Here is an 18,793-nt window from a genome sequence, read left to right on the forward strand (position 1 = left end):
AACCCTCGGGCCCTCTGCAGTCTGTGGAGGTAACCCTCGGGCCCTCTGCAGTCTGTGGAGGTAACCCTCGGGCCCTCTGCAGTCTGTGGAGGTAACCCTCGGGCCCTCTGCAGTCTGTGGAGGTAACCCTCGGGCCCTCTGCAGTCTGTGGAGGTAACCCTCGGGCCCTCTGCAGTCTGTGGAGGTAACCCTCGGGTCTACCGTACACTAGGTTCTGTTAGGTTTCAGCTAGACACTTGGAAACTGAATTACTACAAACTTGTGCGTAACTTTGGACCCCAACAGTAACAAATCTCGAGTTGTATGGACCAGTTTGTTGTGAGGCACCCATTAGACTGTAATAATATAGTCTTAGTCTGTAGGTGTACATTGGCTTTAGCAAGTAAATACTCATGTATTTCTTCTGTTTTTCCTTATAGGTATCACAAAAATCAAGAGGGATATTGTGTTTGCTGCCAGTCTATATCTGTGATTTGTTGTATTTTGTGACGAACATCAACTTTGTAAGAATACGATTGTTTTTGTGTAATTTCATCATGATATCATCCAGACAATGTTTTTTAAATATTTTTTATTTGTATTCATGTTAATAAGCATGAAATGGCCTTTTTTCCTTCCAAAAAGTGCAACACATTTGTACATAGTTAACACAATTTTAATTAAAAAAAACGTCTGTAGTGATTTTTTTTTACATACGGATGGATAAAAAAGTAAGGTATTTTGTCTCTTTTGTTGCTTCAGGTACAGATGCATTATGTTGGGATAGTCAGGTACAGATATTATATTAGTCTCTTGTTGGGATAGTCAGGTACAGATATTATATTAGTCTTGTTGGTATAGTCAGGTACAGATATATTATATTAGTCTCTTGTTGGGATAGTCAGGTACAGATATTATATTAGTCTTGTTGGGATAGTCAGGTACAGATATTATATTAGTCTTGTTGGGATAGTCAGGTACAGATACATTATATTAGTCTAGTTGGGAGAGTCAGGTACAGATACATTTATATTTGTCTTGTTGAGATAGTAATGATAATACAAAGGAAGCTATAATAGTAGCAGTCCAGCCAAGGCAACATGGGTGTGACTCAATGTTCAATAGGGAGCTAGGCTCCAGGTCAGAAATGCACAAAGCAGGGTTACATTCACAGGTTTGGCAACACTCCAAATAGCACCCTATTTCCCTACACAATACTTTTGACAGAGCCCTATAGGCTATGCTATATAGGGAATAGGGGGCCATTTGGTACTTAGCCTTTCTGTCCACCCCAGTGGTCTGTCCCTTAGTGGGGTATGATGCGCATGCAGTAAACACTTCCCCACTGGCTACACGCCATGTATGGTTCCGGATGGTTCCTCCTCTCCTTTATAGTTTAGTTGGGGCTGCTGTCGTAGTGGTTTCCATTTGTGGGTGTCTCCTGCAGGGTGGTGTGGGGAATATCCTCCTTCTGAGGCTCAACCTTCTTCTTGAAGAAGTCTGACACGAAGAAGACCTGCAGCAGAAAAAGAATGGTAGAGTAAGTGGAAGGAGATAGATTAAATGGAAAACAGTGGCCATAATGCTATGCATTGGGAGATGCCTTCGGGAATGTATTCAGACCCCTTCACTTTTTCCACATTTTGTTATGTCATAGCCTTATTCTAAAATAGATTAAATCGTTTCCCCCCTCAATCTACACGCAACACCACATAATGATGAAGCAAAAACAGGTTTTTAGAAATTTATAAAAAATAAACTGAAATGACATTACTCAGTACTTTGAAGTACCCTTTGGCAGCATCAAGTCTTGGGTATGATGCTACATGCTTGGCACACCTGTATTTGGGGAGTTTCTCGCATCCTCTCAAGCTCTGTCAGGTTCGATGGGGAGCGTTGCTGCACAGCTATTTTCAGGTCTCTCCAGAGATGTTCAATCAGGTTCAAGTCCGGGCTCTGACTGGGCCACTCAAGGACATTCAGAGACTTGTCCCGAAGCCACTCCTGTGTTATCTTGGCTGTGTGCTTAGGATCGTTGTCCTGTGTGAAGGTAAACCTTCGCCCCAGTCTGAGGTCCTGAGCACTCTGGAGCAGGTTTTCAATAATGGTCTTTCTGTACTTTTCTCCATTCATCTTTCCCTTGATCCTAGTCTCCCAGTCCCTGCTACTGAAAAACATTCCCAGAGCATGATGCTGTCACCACCATGCTTCACCTTAGGGATGGTGCCAGGTTTCCTCCAGACGTGACACTTGGCATTCAGGCCAAAGAGTTCAATCTTGGTTTCATCAGACCAGAGAATCTTGTTCCTCATGGTCGGAGAGTCCTTTAGGTGCCTTTTGGCGAACTCCAAGTGGGCAGTCGTGCCTATTACTGAGGAGTGGCTTCCGTCTGGCCACTCTACTGTAAAGGCCTGATTGGTGGAGTGCTTCCTAAAAACCTGTTTTTACTTTGTCATTATGGGGTATTGTTTGTAGACTGATGAAAAATAATTAGAATTTCATCCATTTTAGAATAAGGCTGTAATGTAAAAAATGTGGAAAAACAAAGGGTCTGAATACGTTCCTGAATGCACTGTATAAGCCACTTTAATGCTACAGATCACAAGGTTTGGAAACCACCTCTGGGTGGTAGATAGCAGAGAGTATCAACGCTGAAAACCAATTTTCATTGTAAAAAATGGACCAATAAAGTTATTATTTTGAACCAAATGAAGCGGTGTTGTGGTTACTCACTACCAGTGTGGCCATGAGCACTCCCTGGATAAGGCCAACCAGGACGTCGCTCCAGTGGTGTTTGTAGTCAGACACACGAGACAGTCCGGTGTACACAGACGCCGCGATCAGGAAGAACTGTAGGGTTGGTCTCAGGAGTCTGGCCCACCCTGCCTGCAGCCTGGCCTGGATGTACAGCTGGGAGACACAGATGGACATTAGTTGTTAGTAGTAAAACCACAAGGCCTTATTCTAACTTGTTTGGCCAGTTAAACTGGAAATTAGTTACAGGCTAAAGTCCTGTTTATACCTGGTGCTAACACGTGGTTGTTGTCATCTGATTAAGATAATCCAATCTCTGATCAAGATTTGCCACGTCTACACTTGGCATAAAAATGTGTTTGTCTGCATTGTGACCAGATTTCATGGTCCCTCTGTATGAAAATGATTAGACTTAAAAAAAAATATATATATAGTATGAATTTATTCATTTTAAGACCTTTATGGTCAATGGTGCCAGCTGTCAATGAATTTAGATGGCGGGATAATCATAATTTCAATGTTTTTACTGACCAAATCTATCTACACTATATACAGACACATTGCATGCCTGGCTACTTTAGCGTATTCTGACCTTGAACTTAAGCATGGTGGAAATGCCAGTACCAGAAAGCCACGCATTTGGGGTGAAGATCAAAGGAATTGAGGTGTGGCGGAGGCGTATGTAGATAAGCCGTATTCTGACCCTGAAACCATAAGGTAGCGCTAACCTGCCAGTTGGGAAAAGTATTACTTCATTTTTTTTGTTAGAAATAACAGCATTCTCCATGCGCTGTAATTTATAAATTGATATGAGCTAGGTAAACTAGTAATCCGTTTGGATAAGGGGATTGTAAATATAGGATAATTGACAATTTGTTTTATCTATTTGACCTTGGTTGCTGGAGATGAATGTGAAGCCAGTCATATGGCAGGAAACTGGAACGCATAATATGACAGGTAGGCCCATTTATGCCTCTTTCTCACAGTGAAGTAAGAAATGCTGTGCCATTATGCAGGATTTTAATTGTATGGCCTAAAAACTTGCAGTGATTCGATTTGGATATCAAGGCAAAGAGTCTCGTCAAATGTACCCTTTCGACTCTCTAGAATGTTCTAATCATTATGCCCCGACTTTTCCTGCCTCCTTCAATTTGTAGGCTATAGCCTATGATGACTATTATTATTTACTATTGGTAGCGACCGTAAGTAATAAACATGTATATTTAAATGCCAATTTAGTGTTATTTCCCTTCACTACATTTGTCTCATTCCATTAAGTCGTTTGATTTTGCCTGCCGTTCTTTGTTTCCTCTGTAAAGCCGTCATATCCTTGTGGCTGAGGGTGAAGTAGTAGTGGATACTATAGTATTTAATGAAGGCCAAACAAATTGTAGTAACAATGAATTGGGACATGTATGCTTATTAAATCACGGCATAAGACAGTTATTATAAGACAGCGGGCAATTAGGGTTTACTATTGTGTACTATTCTCCATATTATAATTATATTGTAGGCTACAGTACTTCCAACGTTACCATTGACTGAACGCGGTAACTTTAGGTAGGAATCAAACCACCTTTTTTTAATACCTGCCACAAACCTCGTTACACGCCTCCATAAGGTAAGTCTGAATAACTACTGAGAAGTGCGTAGGATAGACATTAATTCCTTAAGTCTGAATCGGCCCCCAGGGCTTTTGATCGTCTACACCTGTCTACAAAATGTGGGCACAATCAGGGCAAAGGATGAATGTTAGCACCAGGTATAAACGGTTGAAATGGATTTACTACTAACTTGTTGGACTAGAATAAAATAAAAGGTTTGCTGTCCCAATACCCAACCTCACACAAAACAGAAGGGTAAGGAGCAGCACACTGCTGCATAGCAGCGTAGCCAGAGCAATTGTAGTTTGAGGCTAGTTGTTGACATGCTTTAAACCTCTCTTGGGTTTCTACTTGGGTTTGTGTGTTTCTTTTGGGTGTGTCACAGTGCTGGCTAATTTAAGTCTGGTCTGGTTTTGTCGTTTAATGATGTTCGTGAGGAGCTGGTTTTGCCACTGTGTGCTCTGATCATTGTTTGTTTATGCAAACGTTCTGATTTTAAAGATGAGGTGCCCTTCCATGCTCTCTTCTGTTTCCTTAAACCAGCTCTGTGGCTGGGCTCTTCTTTCTAACCACTCTACATGGCAGATTCTCAACTGCTGGGTATATACATTCTGCACAGCCAAAACCTCCAAAAAGTACTATTTAACCAACCAATCAGCTTCCGTTAACAAGGCCTATAACTTGATGAATAAAGTTTAAAGGCATTTAAATATACAGATTGAGATAAGTGTGTCAAATCTGTATCAGTTATCAAAACAAATAATCTACTGATCAATTTAGAGCCATTTCCACCTCCAAAGGTGACTGACTACTTATTGTCTACAAATCAGTGTACATGGTTGAAAAACACTTCTGGGACACATCTATGCTTGACTCTGTAGTTCTCAATGACTTTGTACAATAATGGGTGTGTCTGTTCATTTAAATGGCAAACAAACCAGCCACACTTCTTAAAATAGACTATGGGATTGTCATTGCCACTCCTTCAGTTCTGTCTGATGTAAACATAGTGATTTTACTGGTATGCAGGGATAGACCGGACACTGTTTGTCTCTTCTTGTTTGAAGGACGTTTTACTGCTATTTGAAGGACTTTTAACTTCCATTTAGTGACACGGTGCTTCCATTTGCTGCAGTGAGTGTCCATACTTTGTAACGTGCCAGGACTTTGTCCCCACGACTATTTTTATTTTTCGTTCCTTACTGAGTCACCAGTGTTATAAACCAAAAACTGGTCAAACAGGAACAGCAGTTCATGAAGAGCTGTTGCTGGTGTGATCCTGGGTCGTCCCGTACCACACCACTGATAAGAGAACTGTTTTAAACTGGGGTCATGTTCAGTAGGGCTTCCCGTTGCAAAACATTTAATGGAAGATAACAGTTCTGTACTCCAATTGGATATGTTAGCGTTTTCTCCCTATTCCACACACCCCTCTCTGACCCTGGTCACAGTACTAATGGGGAGGCCCAGTAGTGACATATAGGGGTCATGGTCATAAAGCTTGTCAGTCTTGCTCATAACTGAATTAAGTTTGGTTCCTGGAGGAGAGGGAGCAAGGGGGTAACAGCACAGGCTACCTCTGTCAATGTGCTGTTGTAAGAGCCTACAGTGTGTTAAAGCCATGTCCCCCTTGCCATTTTTATACTCATTTTGAAAGTTACTGTAGGTAATGAAAGGGTGTATTATAGCATGTGCGTGTTACTGTATCCCAGAGTAGAGGTCTATACGGGTCCACCCGAATACCCGCGCAGGTCCGGATCCAGAATTCAGGTCCTGAAGGCGCAACAGTGCCTCTTCAACCTCAGGAGGCTGAAGAAATTTGGCTTGGCCCCTAAAACCCTCACACACTTTTACAGATGCACAATTGAGAGCATCCTGTCGGGCTATACCACCGTCTGGTACGGTAACTGGACCGCCCGCAACAGGGCTCTACAGAGGGTGGTGCGGTCTTCCCAATGCATCACCGGGGTCACACTGCCTGCCCTCCAGGACACCTACAGCACCCGATCTCACAGGAAAGCCAAAAAGGACATCAAGCACCCGAGCCATGGCCTGTTCACCCTGCTATCATCCAGAAGGCAAGGTCAGTACAGGTGCAGCAAAGCTGGGACCAAGAGACTGAAAAGCAGTTATCTCAAGGCCATCAGATTAAATAGCCATCACTAGCCGGCTTCCACCCGGTTACACAACCCTGCACTTTGGAGTCTGCTGCTTTGGAATCACTGGCCACTAATGTTTAAATGTTTGCATACTGCTTTACTCATCTCATGTATATACTATTCTATTCTACTGTATTTTAGTCAATGCCACTCCGACATTGCTCAATCTAATAGGCCCATATTTCAAAATGTTATTATTTTACTTAGATGTGTTTTTTTGTGAATCGTTAGATATTACTACACTGTTGGAGCTAGGAACACAAGCATTTCGCTACATCCACAATAACATCTGCTAAATATGTGTATGTGACCAATAACATTTCATTTGAATCCTGTTTCTAAGAACGCTCTAAATAGACCCTAGTGTTCTCTGTTGTGGTCAGGAGTCAGACCTCACGGAAGATCTGCATAAAAATGTTAAGGTACTTTTCGATTGAACCGACACGTGCAGTGTGTACCGTGAATGCAGTCTCCGCGACCGTGGGAAGATTGCCTTTAATTGTCAATCGCTATAAAGTGGATCTTCAGCGCTACGGATTGAATAGAGCCCTAACACACACTACTATGTGGACCATTCAGAGCTGCCTAATGTAACGTTACACTGTCTGCACCCTCGTAAAGATCAACATGACCCCACCCACTGCTTTTTTTTCTCACTTTACCCCTATCTAAATGTACAAATTACCTAAATTACCTCGACTAACCTGTACCCCTGCACATTGACTCGGTACCGGTACCCCCTGTATATAGGGAAAGGGAAGTTATTGTAAAAAAAAAAAATTATACTTCAGTTTTAGTAAATCTTTTTTTAACTGCATTGTTGGTTAAGGGCTTGTTAGTAAGCATTTCACGGTAAAGTCTACACCTGTTGTATTTGGCTCATGACAAATAAAATTAGATTTGAACACAGTGTACTGTTATGTTTTTGCTTCGTTTTAATTCTATGTATGCAGTGGTCCTCTATAAATATTCTCAGCATGTCTTGTGCTGTATTGACCTTGAAGTAAACTCAGTTGGTCGCTAAGCAATAAGGCACAAGGGGGTGTGGTATATGGCCAATATACCACGGCTGAGGGCTGTCCTTGCACGATGCAACGTGGAGTACCTGGATACAGCCCTTAGCCGTAGTATATTGGCCATATACCACAAACCCCCAAGGTGCCTTATTGCTATTAAAAACTGGTTACCAATGTAAATAGACAAGTAAAAATAAATGTTTTGTCATACCCGTGGTATACGGTCTGATATACCATGGCTGTCAGCCAATCAGCATTCAGGGCTCGAACCACCCAGTTTATAATCTTATACATGCCCTATCAGTGAGTGCACATATTGCCCTTTGAGGAAACCCCATAGTGGATACTTACTGCCAGGAACAGCATGCAGTACATGGAGAAGGAGGAGTGGCCAGAGTAGAAAGACAGCCTGCAACACAACAACAATGGCATCATGGGATTGCTGTGGTGGCTGTGGGCACTTTGAATGCTGGGAAAAAATGCTGGGAAATAATTCGGCATCCACTTTAAATCGGCTCTGTGTTGGTGATAGATAGATTATCCTATTGTTCCATTGAATAACATAACTGGCTAAACTCACACACGTACACACAGAGGGGCTAAACTGTGACACACCCTTTTCCGGGTGATAGGGTTGTGCTGGAGAGCGGGGAGAGACGTCCGTTGACGTCTGTTATGGGGGGTTGGATGTTGAGACAGTGTCAGTCAGCCTGGCCGATCGGGGCAGTTAGAGGGCCGCTAGCCTAGCTCGCTCATCCGGCCAGCTTTAGTGTCTTCCTGTTTACTTAAGCAGTGCTGCACTGCCCGTCCAGCAGATTACTGATAACCAGCGGCTGATATAAACACTGTGGAGAGCTGCAGGCCCACAGACACTAGTTACTGTTAAGAGAGCCGCAGTGCGAATGTGGACACTAGTTCGTGTTGAGAGAAAGCCACAGTACTGAAGTGGATACTAGTTAATGTTGGGAGAGTCAGTGTAACACTGATAAATTGGCTGGCTGCTTATCAGGGAAAATGTCTTAAGTGCTCTCTCTGTACTTTAACCCTTCCACATCGATAAGTGTGGGAGTAAAGGCCAAACTGGAGTAAAGGCCAAACTTGAATAAAGAGGCAGGCCCATAGCCTCTCTAATAAACAGAGTTAGGCCCATAGCCTCTATCTCCTTTGACATTGTACTGGGAAGCCTGGGGTTGCCCTAAATACACTGGACTAGGAAGCTTGGGTTTACCTTTGTGTTAATGGGTCTTGCAATTCTGCTACTGAACCGGTGGTGGGTCTGACTGAGCTTGGACGTTCCTTCCGAGGTCTGTTCGGCCTCTCTGAGCTTTCACTGAAAGCTATTTTCCAAGCGTACTTGTTAATTATCACCATGGAAACCAAGGTAAATTGTCAGTATCAGATGAGGCACTAACCAAATTCTGTAAAACCAGGTCACTAAATTGAATCTGACAAGATTTGAACACCCTCCCTTGTTTACTCAAACTGACAGATGTACACAGGAGAGGAAGTCTGTCCTTTTTTTAGTTTTGAAATCAACATCCAAGATTTTCTATTTCTAGAGCAACAACAAACGAGTTAGTTGTCGAGTGGCTGTTGGTCTGTCCCACCCTTAGACCTACCTTATTGTTACTGGTTGTGGTGGGCGATAGCTGTCTGTCTCTATACAGACTTTCATTTTGGCTGTGGTGTGAGACTGCTGCCTGTCTGCCTGCCTATCTGTAGACTGTCATTACCTCATGGTCATGTGGTGAACCTCTCCCATGTTAGCCAAGAAACCTGAGTATAACCTATACAGAGACTACCCTAATCTCTACCATGATCCTTGGGTGGGCTCTCCCAGTCTCTTGTGGCCACAGAAGGTCATATTTACCTGGGTGTGGCTCTGGTCTCCCATGGCAGCCCTTCCCTGATCTGCCCAGCTCTCTGTGTTTTCTTTGGTATGGTAGTGATTAATAGAACAAACACCTGCCTGGTGGACCGAGTGAGTAGAGCAGGTCAGAATAACCTACAGATCATCTTTCTGCAATGTTAGCATTTCCCTTAGGGACATGAGGCCCACCATCAGCCAGAGCCTTGTGTATGTGTGTTATATAGGTAATCCTCTCTAATGGTTTACAGAGGGTTTGGGACCTGACTCTGTCTTCCCTCACTGCTGTACTGTCCTCTCAGGGTAAATAAAGATAATTAAATAGTGAGGTTGACTTACAGCTCTCTTGGCTCCCTCTCTGTGTGACATCTGGCTGAACGTCTGTCTTCAGCCTTATCCACCAGAACAGTGGTATACAGGTCTCTATTGTTTTGACATTATGCTGATGGATTATGTTACAGTACTGAGGAAATTTGGATCTGCATGGTCGAGCTTTCTCTCAACACGAACTAGTGTCCACTTCAGTACTGTGGCTCTCACAACACTAACTAGTGTCCACTTCAGTACTGTGGCTCTCTCACAACACAAACTAGTGTCCACTTCAGTACTGTGGCTCTCTCACAACACGAACTAGTGTCCACTTCAGTACTGTGGCTCTCTCACAACACGAACTAGTGTCCACTTCAGTACTGTGGCTCTCTCACAACACGAACTAGTGTCCACTTCAGTACTGTGGCTCTCTCCCAACACGAACTAGTGTCCACTTCAGTACTGTGGCTCTCTCACAACACGAACTAGTGTCCAGTACTGTGGCTCTCTCAACACTAACGCAGCCTGAATCTTGAAAGTGTGGGCTTGCCTTCCTCAACAATGATCTCATGGTCAGCACATTATCTGACCATAATAAACAATACAACAGGATATATTGTATTTCAGTTGATGGATGATGTCTTAATTCAGTCAGTAGATTTGAAAGAAGCATCCCAGCCAGTCACAAATAGTTTCCTACCCCTCCCTCTGATGTTTGCATATCTGTAAGGCATATGGTGGAAGCTCCACCAAGTCACTGTACATACTACCTCAACTAACCAGTGCCCCCTCACATCGACTTTGTACCGGTACGCCACTTTAAATATATATATATATTTTTTTACTTGTTACTTTTATCTCTTATTCATATCCATATTTTTTTTAAACTGCACTGTCGGTTAGGGGCTTGTAAGTAAGCGTTTCACTGTAAGGTCTACACCTGTTGTATTCGGCGCATGTGACTAATACAATTGTATTTGACTCTTCAGATCTGCTTTGAACACTGAAGCGATAGGGGGCCAAGGGGTAGTGGGTAAATTTGGCCCAATTGTCAGTTTCCCCTCAACAACACCCACCTGCCCTCATTGGCCAAGTGTGCGTCCCCTGTGCAGGTAAAGTCCTCTATGTAGGTGCCTGCCGTGCAGTTGATCAGCTTCCAGTCAGGCTTGCACACGTCCAGGAAGTGGGGTCGGAGCCGGCCAATCGAATACTTGGCGATGTCAGTGAGAGATTGGCTCATGGCTGCCCCGAACACGAATGTGCCGATGGCTTTGTAAACACGGGCCACATACATGTTGCTGAAAGAGGACTTTGATTTGATGCGTTTGAGATAGACCGAAAGGCACTCTCCAAAGACCATCTGTGAGGAAGGGAGGAGAGGAAGTAGACAGGTCGTGAGGTTAGGTCTCTCACTGTTCCCTCACAGCTTGAAGTTACAAGATTACAACTGGCAAGTCAGTCACTAAAATTACAGGAATTTCAAAAGGTCCAATGCAGCTGTTTTTATCTCAATATCAATTCATTTCAGGGTAACAAGTAACTTACTGTGATTGACCATTTTAACTATAAAAAGAAACAAATAGCTTCTTAGCAGAGAACAATTTCTCAAGGAAGAATGTTGCTTGGACTGTCAGAGTGGGGAGGGGAAAACTGAACATTAGCTGCTGTTGGCAGAGGTTTGGAACTCTTATTGGTCTATTAATAAATTTACTGCATGGTGATGTCACCATGGAATGCCAAAGCTCCCTCCAATCAAAACAGGCTGAAATTTCAGGTGGTCTTTTCAAACAGCTCTTACACTAAAATGGCATTATAATTTTTTACAATTTCACATAATTATTCAAAACCTCAATGTGGAAATGCATATAAAACACAGAAAAATCATGTTCTTGACTGCACTGACCCTTTAAGTATAATAGACCCTTGCATTTTAGAGGAATGTCCATCTGAGTGACTATAAAGACCTAACAAGGATGTCCACTGAAAAACGTGTGTAAAGTCAAATGAGTAGACGTTTTTAAACAGGGAAAACAAACACACTGGTGCATCACAATACAGCTTCTGAGTCACACCTGAGCAGTCAAACCTAACCTGTTCCTTTAGAACACAGGTGTCAAACTCATTCCACGGGGGGCCGAGTGTCTGCGGGTTTTCGCTCCTCCCTTGTACTTGATTGATGAATTAACATCACTAATTAGTTAGGAACTCCCCACACCTGGTTGTCTAGGGCTTTATTGAAAGGAAAAACCAAAAACCTGCAGACACTAGGCCCTCCGTGGAATGAGTTTGACACCCCTGCTTTAGAAGATATAGCTATTTGTGGTCAGATGTGTATCAACGGTAGAAACTATTTTGAGAGCATGTTGAATGTAAAACATACGTCATGGAAACATTGTGGGTGGGTTGGGGGTCTTTTTTAAATTGTGTGTTCTTGTAAATAAGTGGATGTGGTTATTGTGGACAACTATCTGGCTCACACCTCTCTACCACTCTGGGGGACAATGGACCTGAAAGCATGAGAGCTTATCTGGAAGTGTGTTTACTTTCCTCTATCTGGAAATAGGCCTAAAACTACAATATAAACATACGCTTACTGCTATACTGTCAAGGGGGTTGTGTTGTCCTGATAAAGGTTTCTGTTGAACTTGGAAAGCCCAACTGTTCAAACATTTAGGGTAATTCCAGGTCATTCATGGCGTGTAAATGAGTTACATCCAGTGTGAGGGTTTCTACTTGCAGAGTACAATTACACTGACTGACTGGAAATGTGTGCAGACCATGGGAGGTGAATTTATGTACATTTAATGGAACAAAAAAAGCTTTTTTGAATGTGAATGCTGCAAAACCCGTTGTAAGACTTGATAACAGCCACAACAAGGCTCCTAAAGTGCCTCATCTCAGAGTAGAGGTGCTGATGTAGGATCAGTTTTGTTTTGATGAATAATAATATGTGGACAGGGGGGACCTGATCCTGGATCAGCACTCCTACTCCGAGACGCTTTATGAATACGGGCCTCTGTGCTTTGAATTTGACTATAGAAACTCTCAAGGATATTTACTAAAGACAGTCAGTGGAATACTGGCCAAGAGTCAAGCGGGAAATCTCTGAGGGAGGGACAGTTTGGCTATTCCTATTGTATCATTCAGATGGAGACTATGAGTAGGCTTATGGAGAGGCCTTTGTTTCAGTGACTTTAAAGGTCAACCGCCATGGTCGGATACATTTGTGGTCTGTGAGTACACAGAGAAGTAACTAACACAGGTTGGGGTTTGATTTTTCAGTTTTCGTGATACTCTAAAATAGGAAGTTCTTACTACTCTGTTCACATGGTGCCTATGCCCCATCTTTGGTTGATTGTTATTTTTAATAGTGTTATTATTAGACAATATGATTAATGAAGCAAGCTGTTAAACTAGACATACACGTCATTTGTGTATGTATGTGTAGCCTAAATGAATGTTAAGCACAAAATGGCAAAGGAAGAGAAGTTAACTAGGGAACATAAAACAGGTGCACTTACAGTGAGTACTGTGACGGGTATCATAACTCCACCTAACAACTGATAGGATATGGTGTCTTCTTTTAGAGGGTACTTGATCGAATCATCGTTACAGAAAAATCCCCGTTTGAAGGGATTGTGTAGCGGTGTAAGTATTGCGAACGGGAGTCCAGCTAGCAAAAAGCAAATGAAAGAGAACAGAACAGGAGGAACAGGTTAGTAGACTGAACACCTTGCTATCCTGCATGCACATACACCCGTCTAACACTGAGCAGAAGAGAGCATTCGGAGAGGACAGACCAGCCAAGACATACACTGTAGTGATCCTGTATGGCTCAGTTGGTAGAGCACGGCTCTTGCATTGCCAGTTTTGTGGGTTTGAGTCCCGGGGCCACCCATATGTAAAACGTGTGCATGCATGACTAAGTCACTTTAGATAAAAGCATCTGCCAAGTGGCATTTCTAAGTAGATATTTCAACATTGCAGGCTGTCAGGAACAGGAGGAAGGGAAAAACAACATGGTAGCTAAAGAGAGTTGTCATGGGAACTAACACTACTCTCTCCCCTGGTGAAGAGAAGGTGTTAATGGAAGAACCAACGAAGCCCAAATGATCCTCCCTCTCCACCACCCTAAACTTTCACAGCTGTTTTGTGCTTGAGTGCACAGTGCAATGGACATGCAATCCACAAGTAGGCCTAGATGTCCATTCCACAAGTAGGCCTAGATGTCCATTCCACAAGTAGGCCTAGATGTCCATTCCACAAGTAGGCCTAGATGTCCATTCCACAACGACCAGCGATAGTGTTCTCTCTCTGCTCTCTTCTCTCAATTCAATTCAAGGAGGTTTATTGGCATGGGAAACAAATGTTTACATTGCCAAAGCAAGTGAAATCTCTCTCTCTCTGTTCATCTTTCTCTCTCCCTGCGTTCCTTAAAGCACAGTGGGTCATCATGTTGGACGTAACAGGAATACTTTTTCAGGAAGATGTTAGTTACATTAGAAACCTCCAAATAGTTTCACACTACATACAGTAGGGAAACGGTATACTTCAAACGTGCTGTGGAAGCAATCATTAGTAATTCGTAATAAACACAAAACCATAGTTTGTAAAACGTCAAATCGCACACTGCAAGCTTTATGACACACATTGACCCAAGGAAAGTAGAAACAGGATGTGTAAAAAGGTTAGTTGAGCTTAGTTCACATTAGTATGCAAATCCTTTCCATAGCTGAATAAAGGGGTTATATTTATTTACATTATCATGGTCAGATCATACTGCTGACATCAAAAAGGACCCCAGCAGTCTGGCTGTCAAGGACAGAGGAGAAACTGGTCCCACACAGACTCTCAGGTGATAGATTCACTCTCACTAGCCACACCCCTTTTCTCTATTCTGCTGAAAGCTGCATTGTGAAGCACCACAGTTTGAAATGTTGCCACGGCAACAGGTTGATGTATAGAGAAATAAATCAGTTGGTCTGGTCCAGGGAACTGGAGTTGAGATGTAAGTTTTGTGTATGGGACTCCAGTGAATTATAATGGAATAGACATAGTTTATGAAAAACAAAAGTCTAGTGTGTGTGTGTGTTTTAAGGTTTTCATCACAGTAAAGACTTTAGAAGGCCAGGAAGAGGGATCAGTCACCAACACTACACGCACACCAGCTCAACTTCTGACCGTAACACAGGATAGTAGACAATAGCTAGTAGTAGACACATGCTTTCCTAAGTAACACACAGATACACACACACACACAAAGGGAACAGTGTGCCAACACTTCTGTCTCTGTCATTCTTCAAATATAATCTGTATCAACAGTGTTCCAGGAAAGTGTTCCAGTTCTTTTTGGACAGAGAACGTAACCTGTGTTTGTTCCAAAGCCTATCAGCATGAACCTCAACAACAGCCAGGACTTCCTACTTCCTTACTGATCGGTTGGACTCTAAGGGCCTTACTATTGATGAAAACCACAAATGATCCAATAACATCTGAGAAGCTTTCACAACACAAGCTTCAGAAGTGACTGAAATGACATACGGATATCAGGATATGTGTGAATGAAATACTCTATAGGGGTGGCTGAAATGACGTGTCAAAATAAAATGGGGATGTGTGAAGGGGGAATTGGGACACTTTGTGGACTGGGCATCCTCTTTTGAGTTAACCATTACCCGGTTGGCAAAGCTGGTTGAAATATCATTCCAATCAGTTTATATGATTATAAGCTGGTTGAGGTAACATAATTACAACCGGTTTATATGGTTATAAGCTGGTTGAAATATAATTACAACCAATTTATACGGTTATAAGCTGGTTGAAATAATGGGGCGGCAGGTAGCGTAGTGGTTAGAGCGTTGGGCCTGTAACCGAAAAGGTTCCTGGATCGAATCCCCGAGCGGTTTATATGGTTATAAACTGGTTGAAATAACATCAATCTGTTTACATGGTTGTAATCTGGTTGTAGTGGCATCGTATCTATTTGTTTTGCTTACTGGGTATGGCCTTGTTGAATTGAACTCTTTGGTTCTGACACCTAAGCTCTATGGACATCCTCCCTAAAGTTCAAGCTTTACATCATGACCAGGTGTTTAACTAAATAACTAAATGGAACACTTTGTGTATGGTATCAAAAGTTTTTAACTGTCAATTTAGATAGAACAGCTGCCTGTTTGTTAGTTATTGTGTAGTACTGTAGCTGTCCATTATAATGTACTCTAAGCCAGCTGTTCAATATTTGGTTAGTAAAAATGTAAGAAATATTTTGTTTTGTCAACTCTTCCATTGTTACTTACAGAGCAAATGGGCAAAGTGAAGCCCACACCATAGAGCACATTGGAGGTGACTGTGCTGGAGTGGAAGGGGTAGCTGATGCTGTCATCGTTACAGAAAAAGCCCCTCTGATAGGGCTTGATTTGGCCCAATTTAAGGGCTGCCAGGGGCAGTCCCGCTGTGGATGGAGAGAGGAAGTTAAGGGGTTAACTTTGTAACAATAGTATTGTTATGTCTTGCAGCAGGGACACTATTGACAGCAGCAACACCACCTCAGTGTCTACCATGCTACTACAGTACCAGCATGTGTTTGTAATGATGCGGAGATGTTAATATTCAACCAGAGACTTCAGACTCAGAGCAGTGTTTCCCTTACAATTGTACAGGCGGGGCATGCATCCCTGCCTAGCTGTCTTGTCCCCTACCCAGGTGTGGAATTGGAAAAAGTCACTCATGGAACTGAATTTACTTTAAAGAACTCACACATTCCACCCCAATTCTATTCTTTCCCTGACCTAAAAGTGTTTCGTTTCTATTCATTTTTTCCAGAAATGCTGGTTGGAGGATTACCAGATTTCCTGCTTATTCACTCATAATTCCAGGAATCTTCCAACCAGGATTTCTGAAAAACGAGGGAGTTTTGGGAAAGGTACCAGAATTTTGCAACCCTACTCTAAGGGAACGATTGTTTCAGAGAGGAATGTTTTAGAGACTGGTCTGGGACCAATCAGTCTCTAGCTATGAGAATGAGTTCCCAAGGGAGGCCCTTCAGTAAATGCTCCAGTTGAATGACAACATAGCATCAAAAGAAACAGTTCAACAACAATGACATCAGACGGTGACCGTTTTTCACAGCACAGGGGACTCTTGAGAAAGATTGTACAATCTCTTTGGGAAATCGGTGCTGTAGTGCAATTGGTGAGTAGTAGCTCATTACTCTATGGATCCAAACTGTAAAGACCGGTAGATAGTGTATCATAACTAATAGGTTGTGACCGTTCAATGTCTGAGTTGAATGTGTCTGTTCTCTGGCTCCCTGTCCGTTCAGCCTTTTCTTATTGCCGGGGAAAGGCATGCTGGGAAAACAGCACAGCCTTTTTATTCTGGTTCAAGTTGAAACCAGAAGCATGAGGCCCCTCTTCCCATGAGGGACAGAGTGGAGGTCTGTGTTGCTCAACTGTCACGCTACATCCTCAAACTCACACACTCAGCGTGTAAACACGCTGCCGTACTCAGCGTGTAAACACTCTGCCGTACTCAGCGTGTAAACACTCTGCCTAAACACTCTGCCGTACTCAGCGTGTAAACACTCTGCCTAAACACTCTGCCGTACTCAGCGTGTAAACACTCTGCCTAAACACTCTGCCGTACTCAGCGTGTAAACACTCTGCCTAAACACGCTGCCGTACTCAGCGTGTAAACACTCTGCCTAAACACTCTGCCGTACTCAGCGTGTAAACACTCTGCCTAAACACTCTGCCGTACTCAGCGTGTAAACACTCTGCCGTACTCAGCGTGTAAACACTCTGCCTAAACACTCTGCCGTACTCAGCGTGTAAACACTCTGCCTAAACCCTCTGCCGTACTCAGCGTGTAAACACTCTGCCTAAACACTCTGCCGTACTCAGCGTGTAAACACTCTGCCTAAACACTCTGCCGTACTCAGCGTGTAAACACTCTGCCTAAACACTCTGCCGTACTCAGCGTGTAAACACTCTGCCGTACTCAGCGTGTAAACACTCTGCCGTACTCAGCGTGTAAACACTCTGCCTAAACACTCTGCCGTACTCAGCGTGTAAACACTCTGCCTAAACACTCTGCCGTACTCAGCGTGTAAACACTCTGCCTAAACACGCTGCCGTACTCAGCGTGTAAACACTCTGCCTAAACACGCTGCCGTACTCAGCGTGTAAACACTCTGCCTAAACACTCTGCCGTACTCAGCGTGTAAACACTCTGCCTAAACACTCTGCCGTACTCAGCGTGTAAACACTCTGCCTAAACACTCTGCCGTACTCAGCGTGTAAACACTCTGCCTAAACACTCTGCCGTACTCAGCGTGTAAACACTCTGCCTAAACACTCTGCCGTACTCAGCGTGTAAACACTCTGCCGTACTCAGCGTGTAAACACTCTGCCGTACTCAGCGTGTAAACACTCTGCCGTACTCAGCGTGTAAACACTCTGCCTAAACACTCTGCCGTACTCAGCGTGTAAACACTCTGCCTAAACACTCTGCCGTACTCAGCGTGTAAACACTCTGCCGTACTCAGCGTGTAAACACTCTGCCGTACTCAGCGTGTAAACACTCTGCCGTACTCAGCGTGTAAACACTCTGCCGTACTCAGCGTGTAAACACTCTGCCGTACTCAGCGTGTAAACACTCTGCCGTACTCAGCGTGTAAACACTCTGCCGTACTCAGCGTGTAAACACTCTGCCGTACTCAGCGTGTAAACACTCTGCCGTACTCAGCGTGTAAACACTCTGCCGTACTCAGCGTGTAAACACTCTGCCTAAACACTCTGCCGTACTCAGCGTGTAAACACTCTGCCTAAACACTCTGCCGTACTCAGCGTGTAAACACTCTGCCTAAACACTCTGCCGTACTCAGCGTGTAAACACTCTGCCGTACTCAGCGTGTAAACACTCTGCCGTACTCAGCGTGTAAACACTCTCTCTCAATTCAATTCAAGGGGTTTTATTGGCATGGGAAACATATGTTAACACTGCCAAAGCAAGTGAAGTAGATAATACAAAAGTGAAATAAACAATAAAAATGAACAACATTACACTCACAGAAGTTCCAAAAGAATAAAGACATTACACATGACA

The 18,793-nt window shown here is 43.3% G+C and overlaps 2 protein-coding genes across 3 annotated transcripts in view; one reads left to right on the plus strand and one right to left on the minus strand.

The window, feature by feature from the left end:
- The window catches only part of LOC120044927 (exosome RNA helicase MTR4-like), a 61,257-nt gene extending 60,576 nt beyond the window's left edge, over window positions 1-681 (plus strand). The window contains exon 26 of the mRNA XM_038989667.1: window positions 420-681. Coding sequence (XP_038845595.1) covers window positions 420-472 — 53 coding nt within the window. The 3' untranslated portion in view covers window positions 473-681. The remainder of the gene's footprint in view (window positions 1-419) is intronic.
- Window positions 541-18,793, minus strand: part of LOC120044928 (phospholipid phosphatase 1-like) — a 32,905-nt gene continuing 14,652 nt past the window's right edge. The window contains exons 2-6 of one of the 2 annotated variants that reach the window (XM_038989669.1): window positions 13,210-13,361; window positions 10,765-11,048; window positions 7,864-7,921; window positions 2,713-2,889; window positions 541-1,495 (exon numbers count right to left, since the gene is read on the minus strand). In XM_038989669.1, coding sequence (XP_038845597.1) covers window positions 1,376-1,495; window positions 2,713-2,889; window positions 7,864-7,921; window positions 10,765-11,048; window positions 13,210-13,361 — 791 coding nt within the window. In that variant the 3' untranslated portion in view covers window positions 541-1,375. Of the gene's footprint in view, window positions 1,496-2,712; window positions 2,890-7,863; window positions 7,922-10,764; window positions 11,049-13,209; window positions 13,362-15,984; window positions 16,140-18,793 lie in introns of both variants that reach the window. The other variant, XM_038989668.1, reaches the window with a different exon arrangement.

This window comes from Salvelinus namaycush, chromosome 3 (genome assembly GCF_016432855.1).
Source record: "Salvelinus namaycush isolate Seneca chromosome 3, SaNama_1.0, whole genome shotgun sequence".
Lineage (NCBI taxonomy): Eukaryota > Metazoa > Chordata > Actinopteri > Salmoniformes > Salmonidae > Salvelinus > Salvelinus namaycush.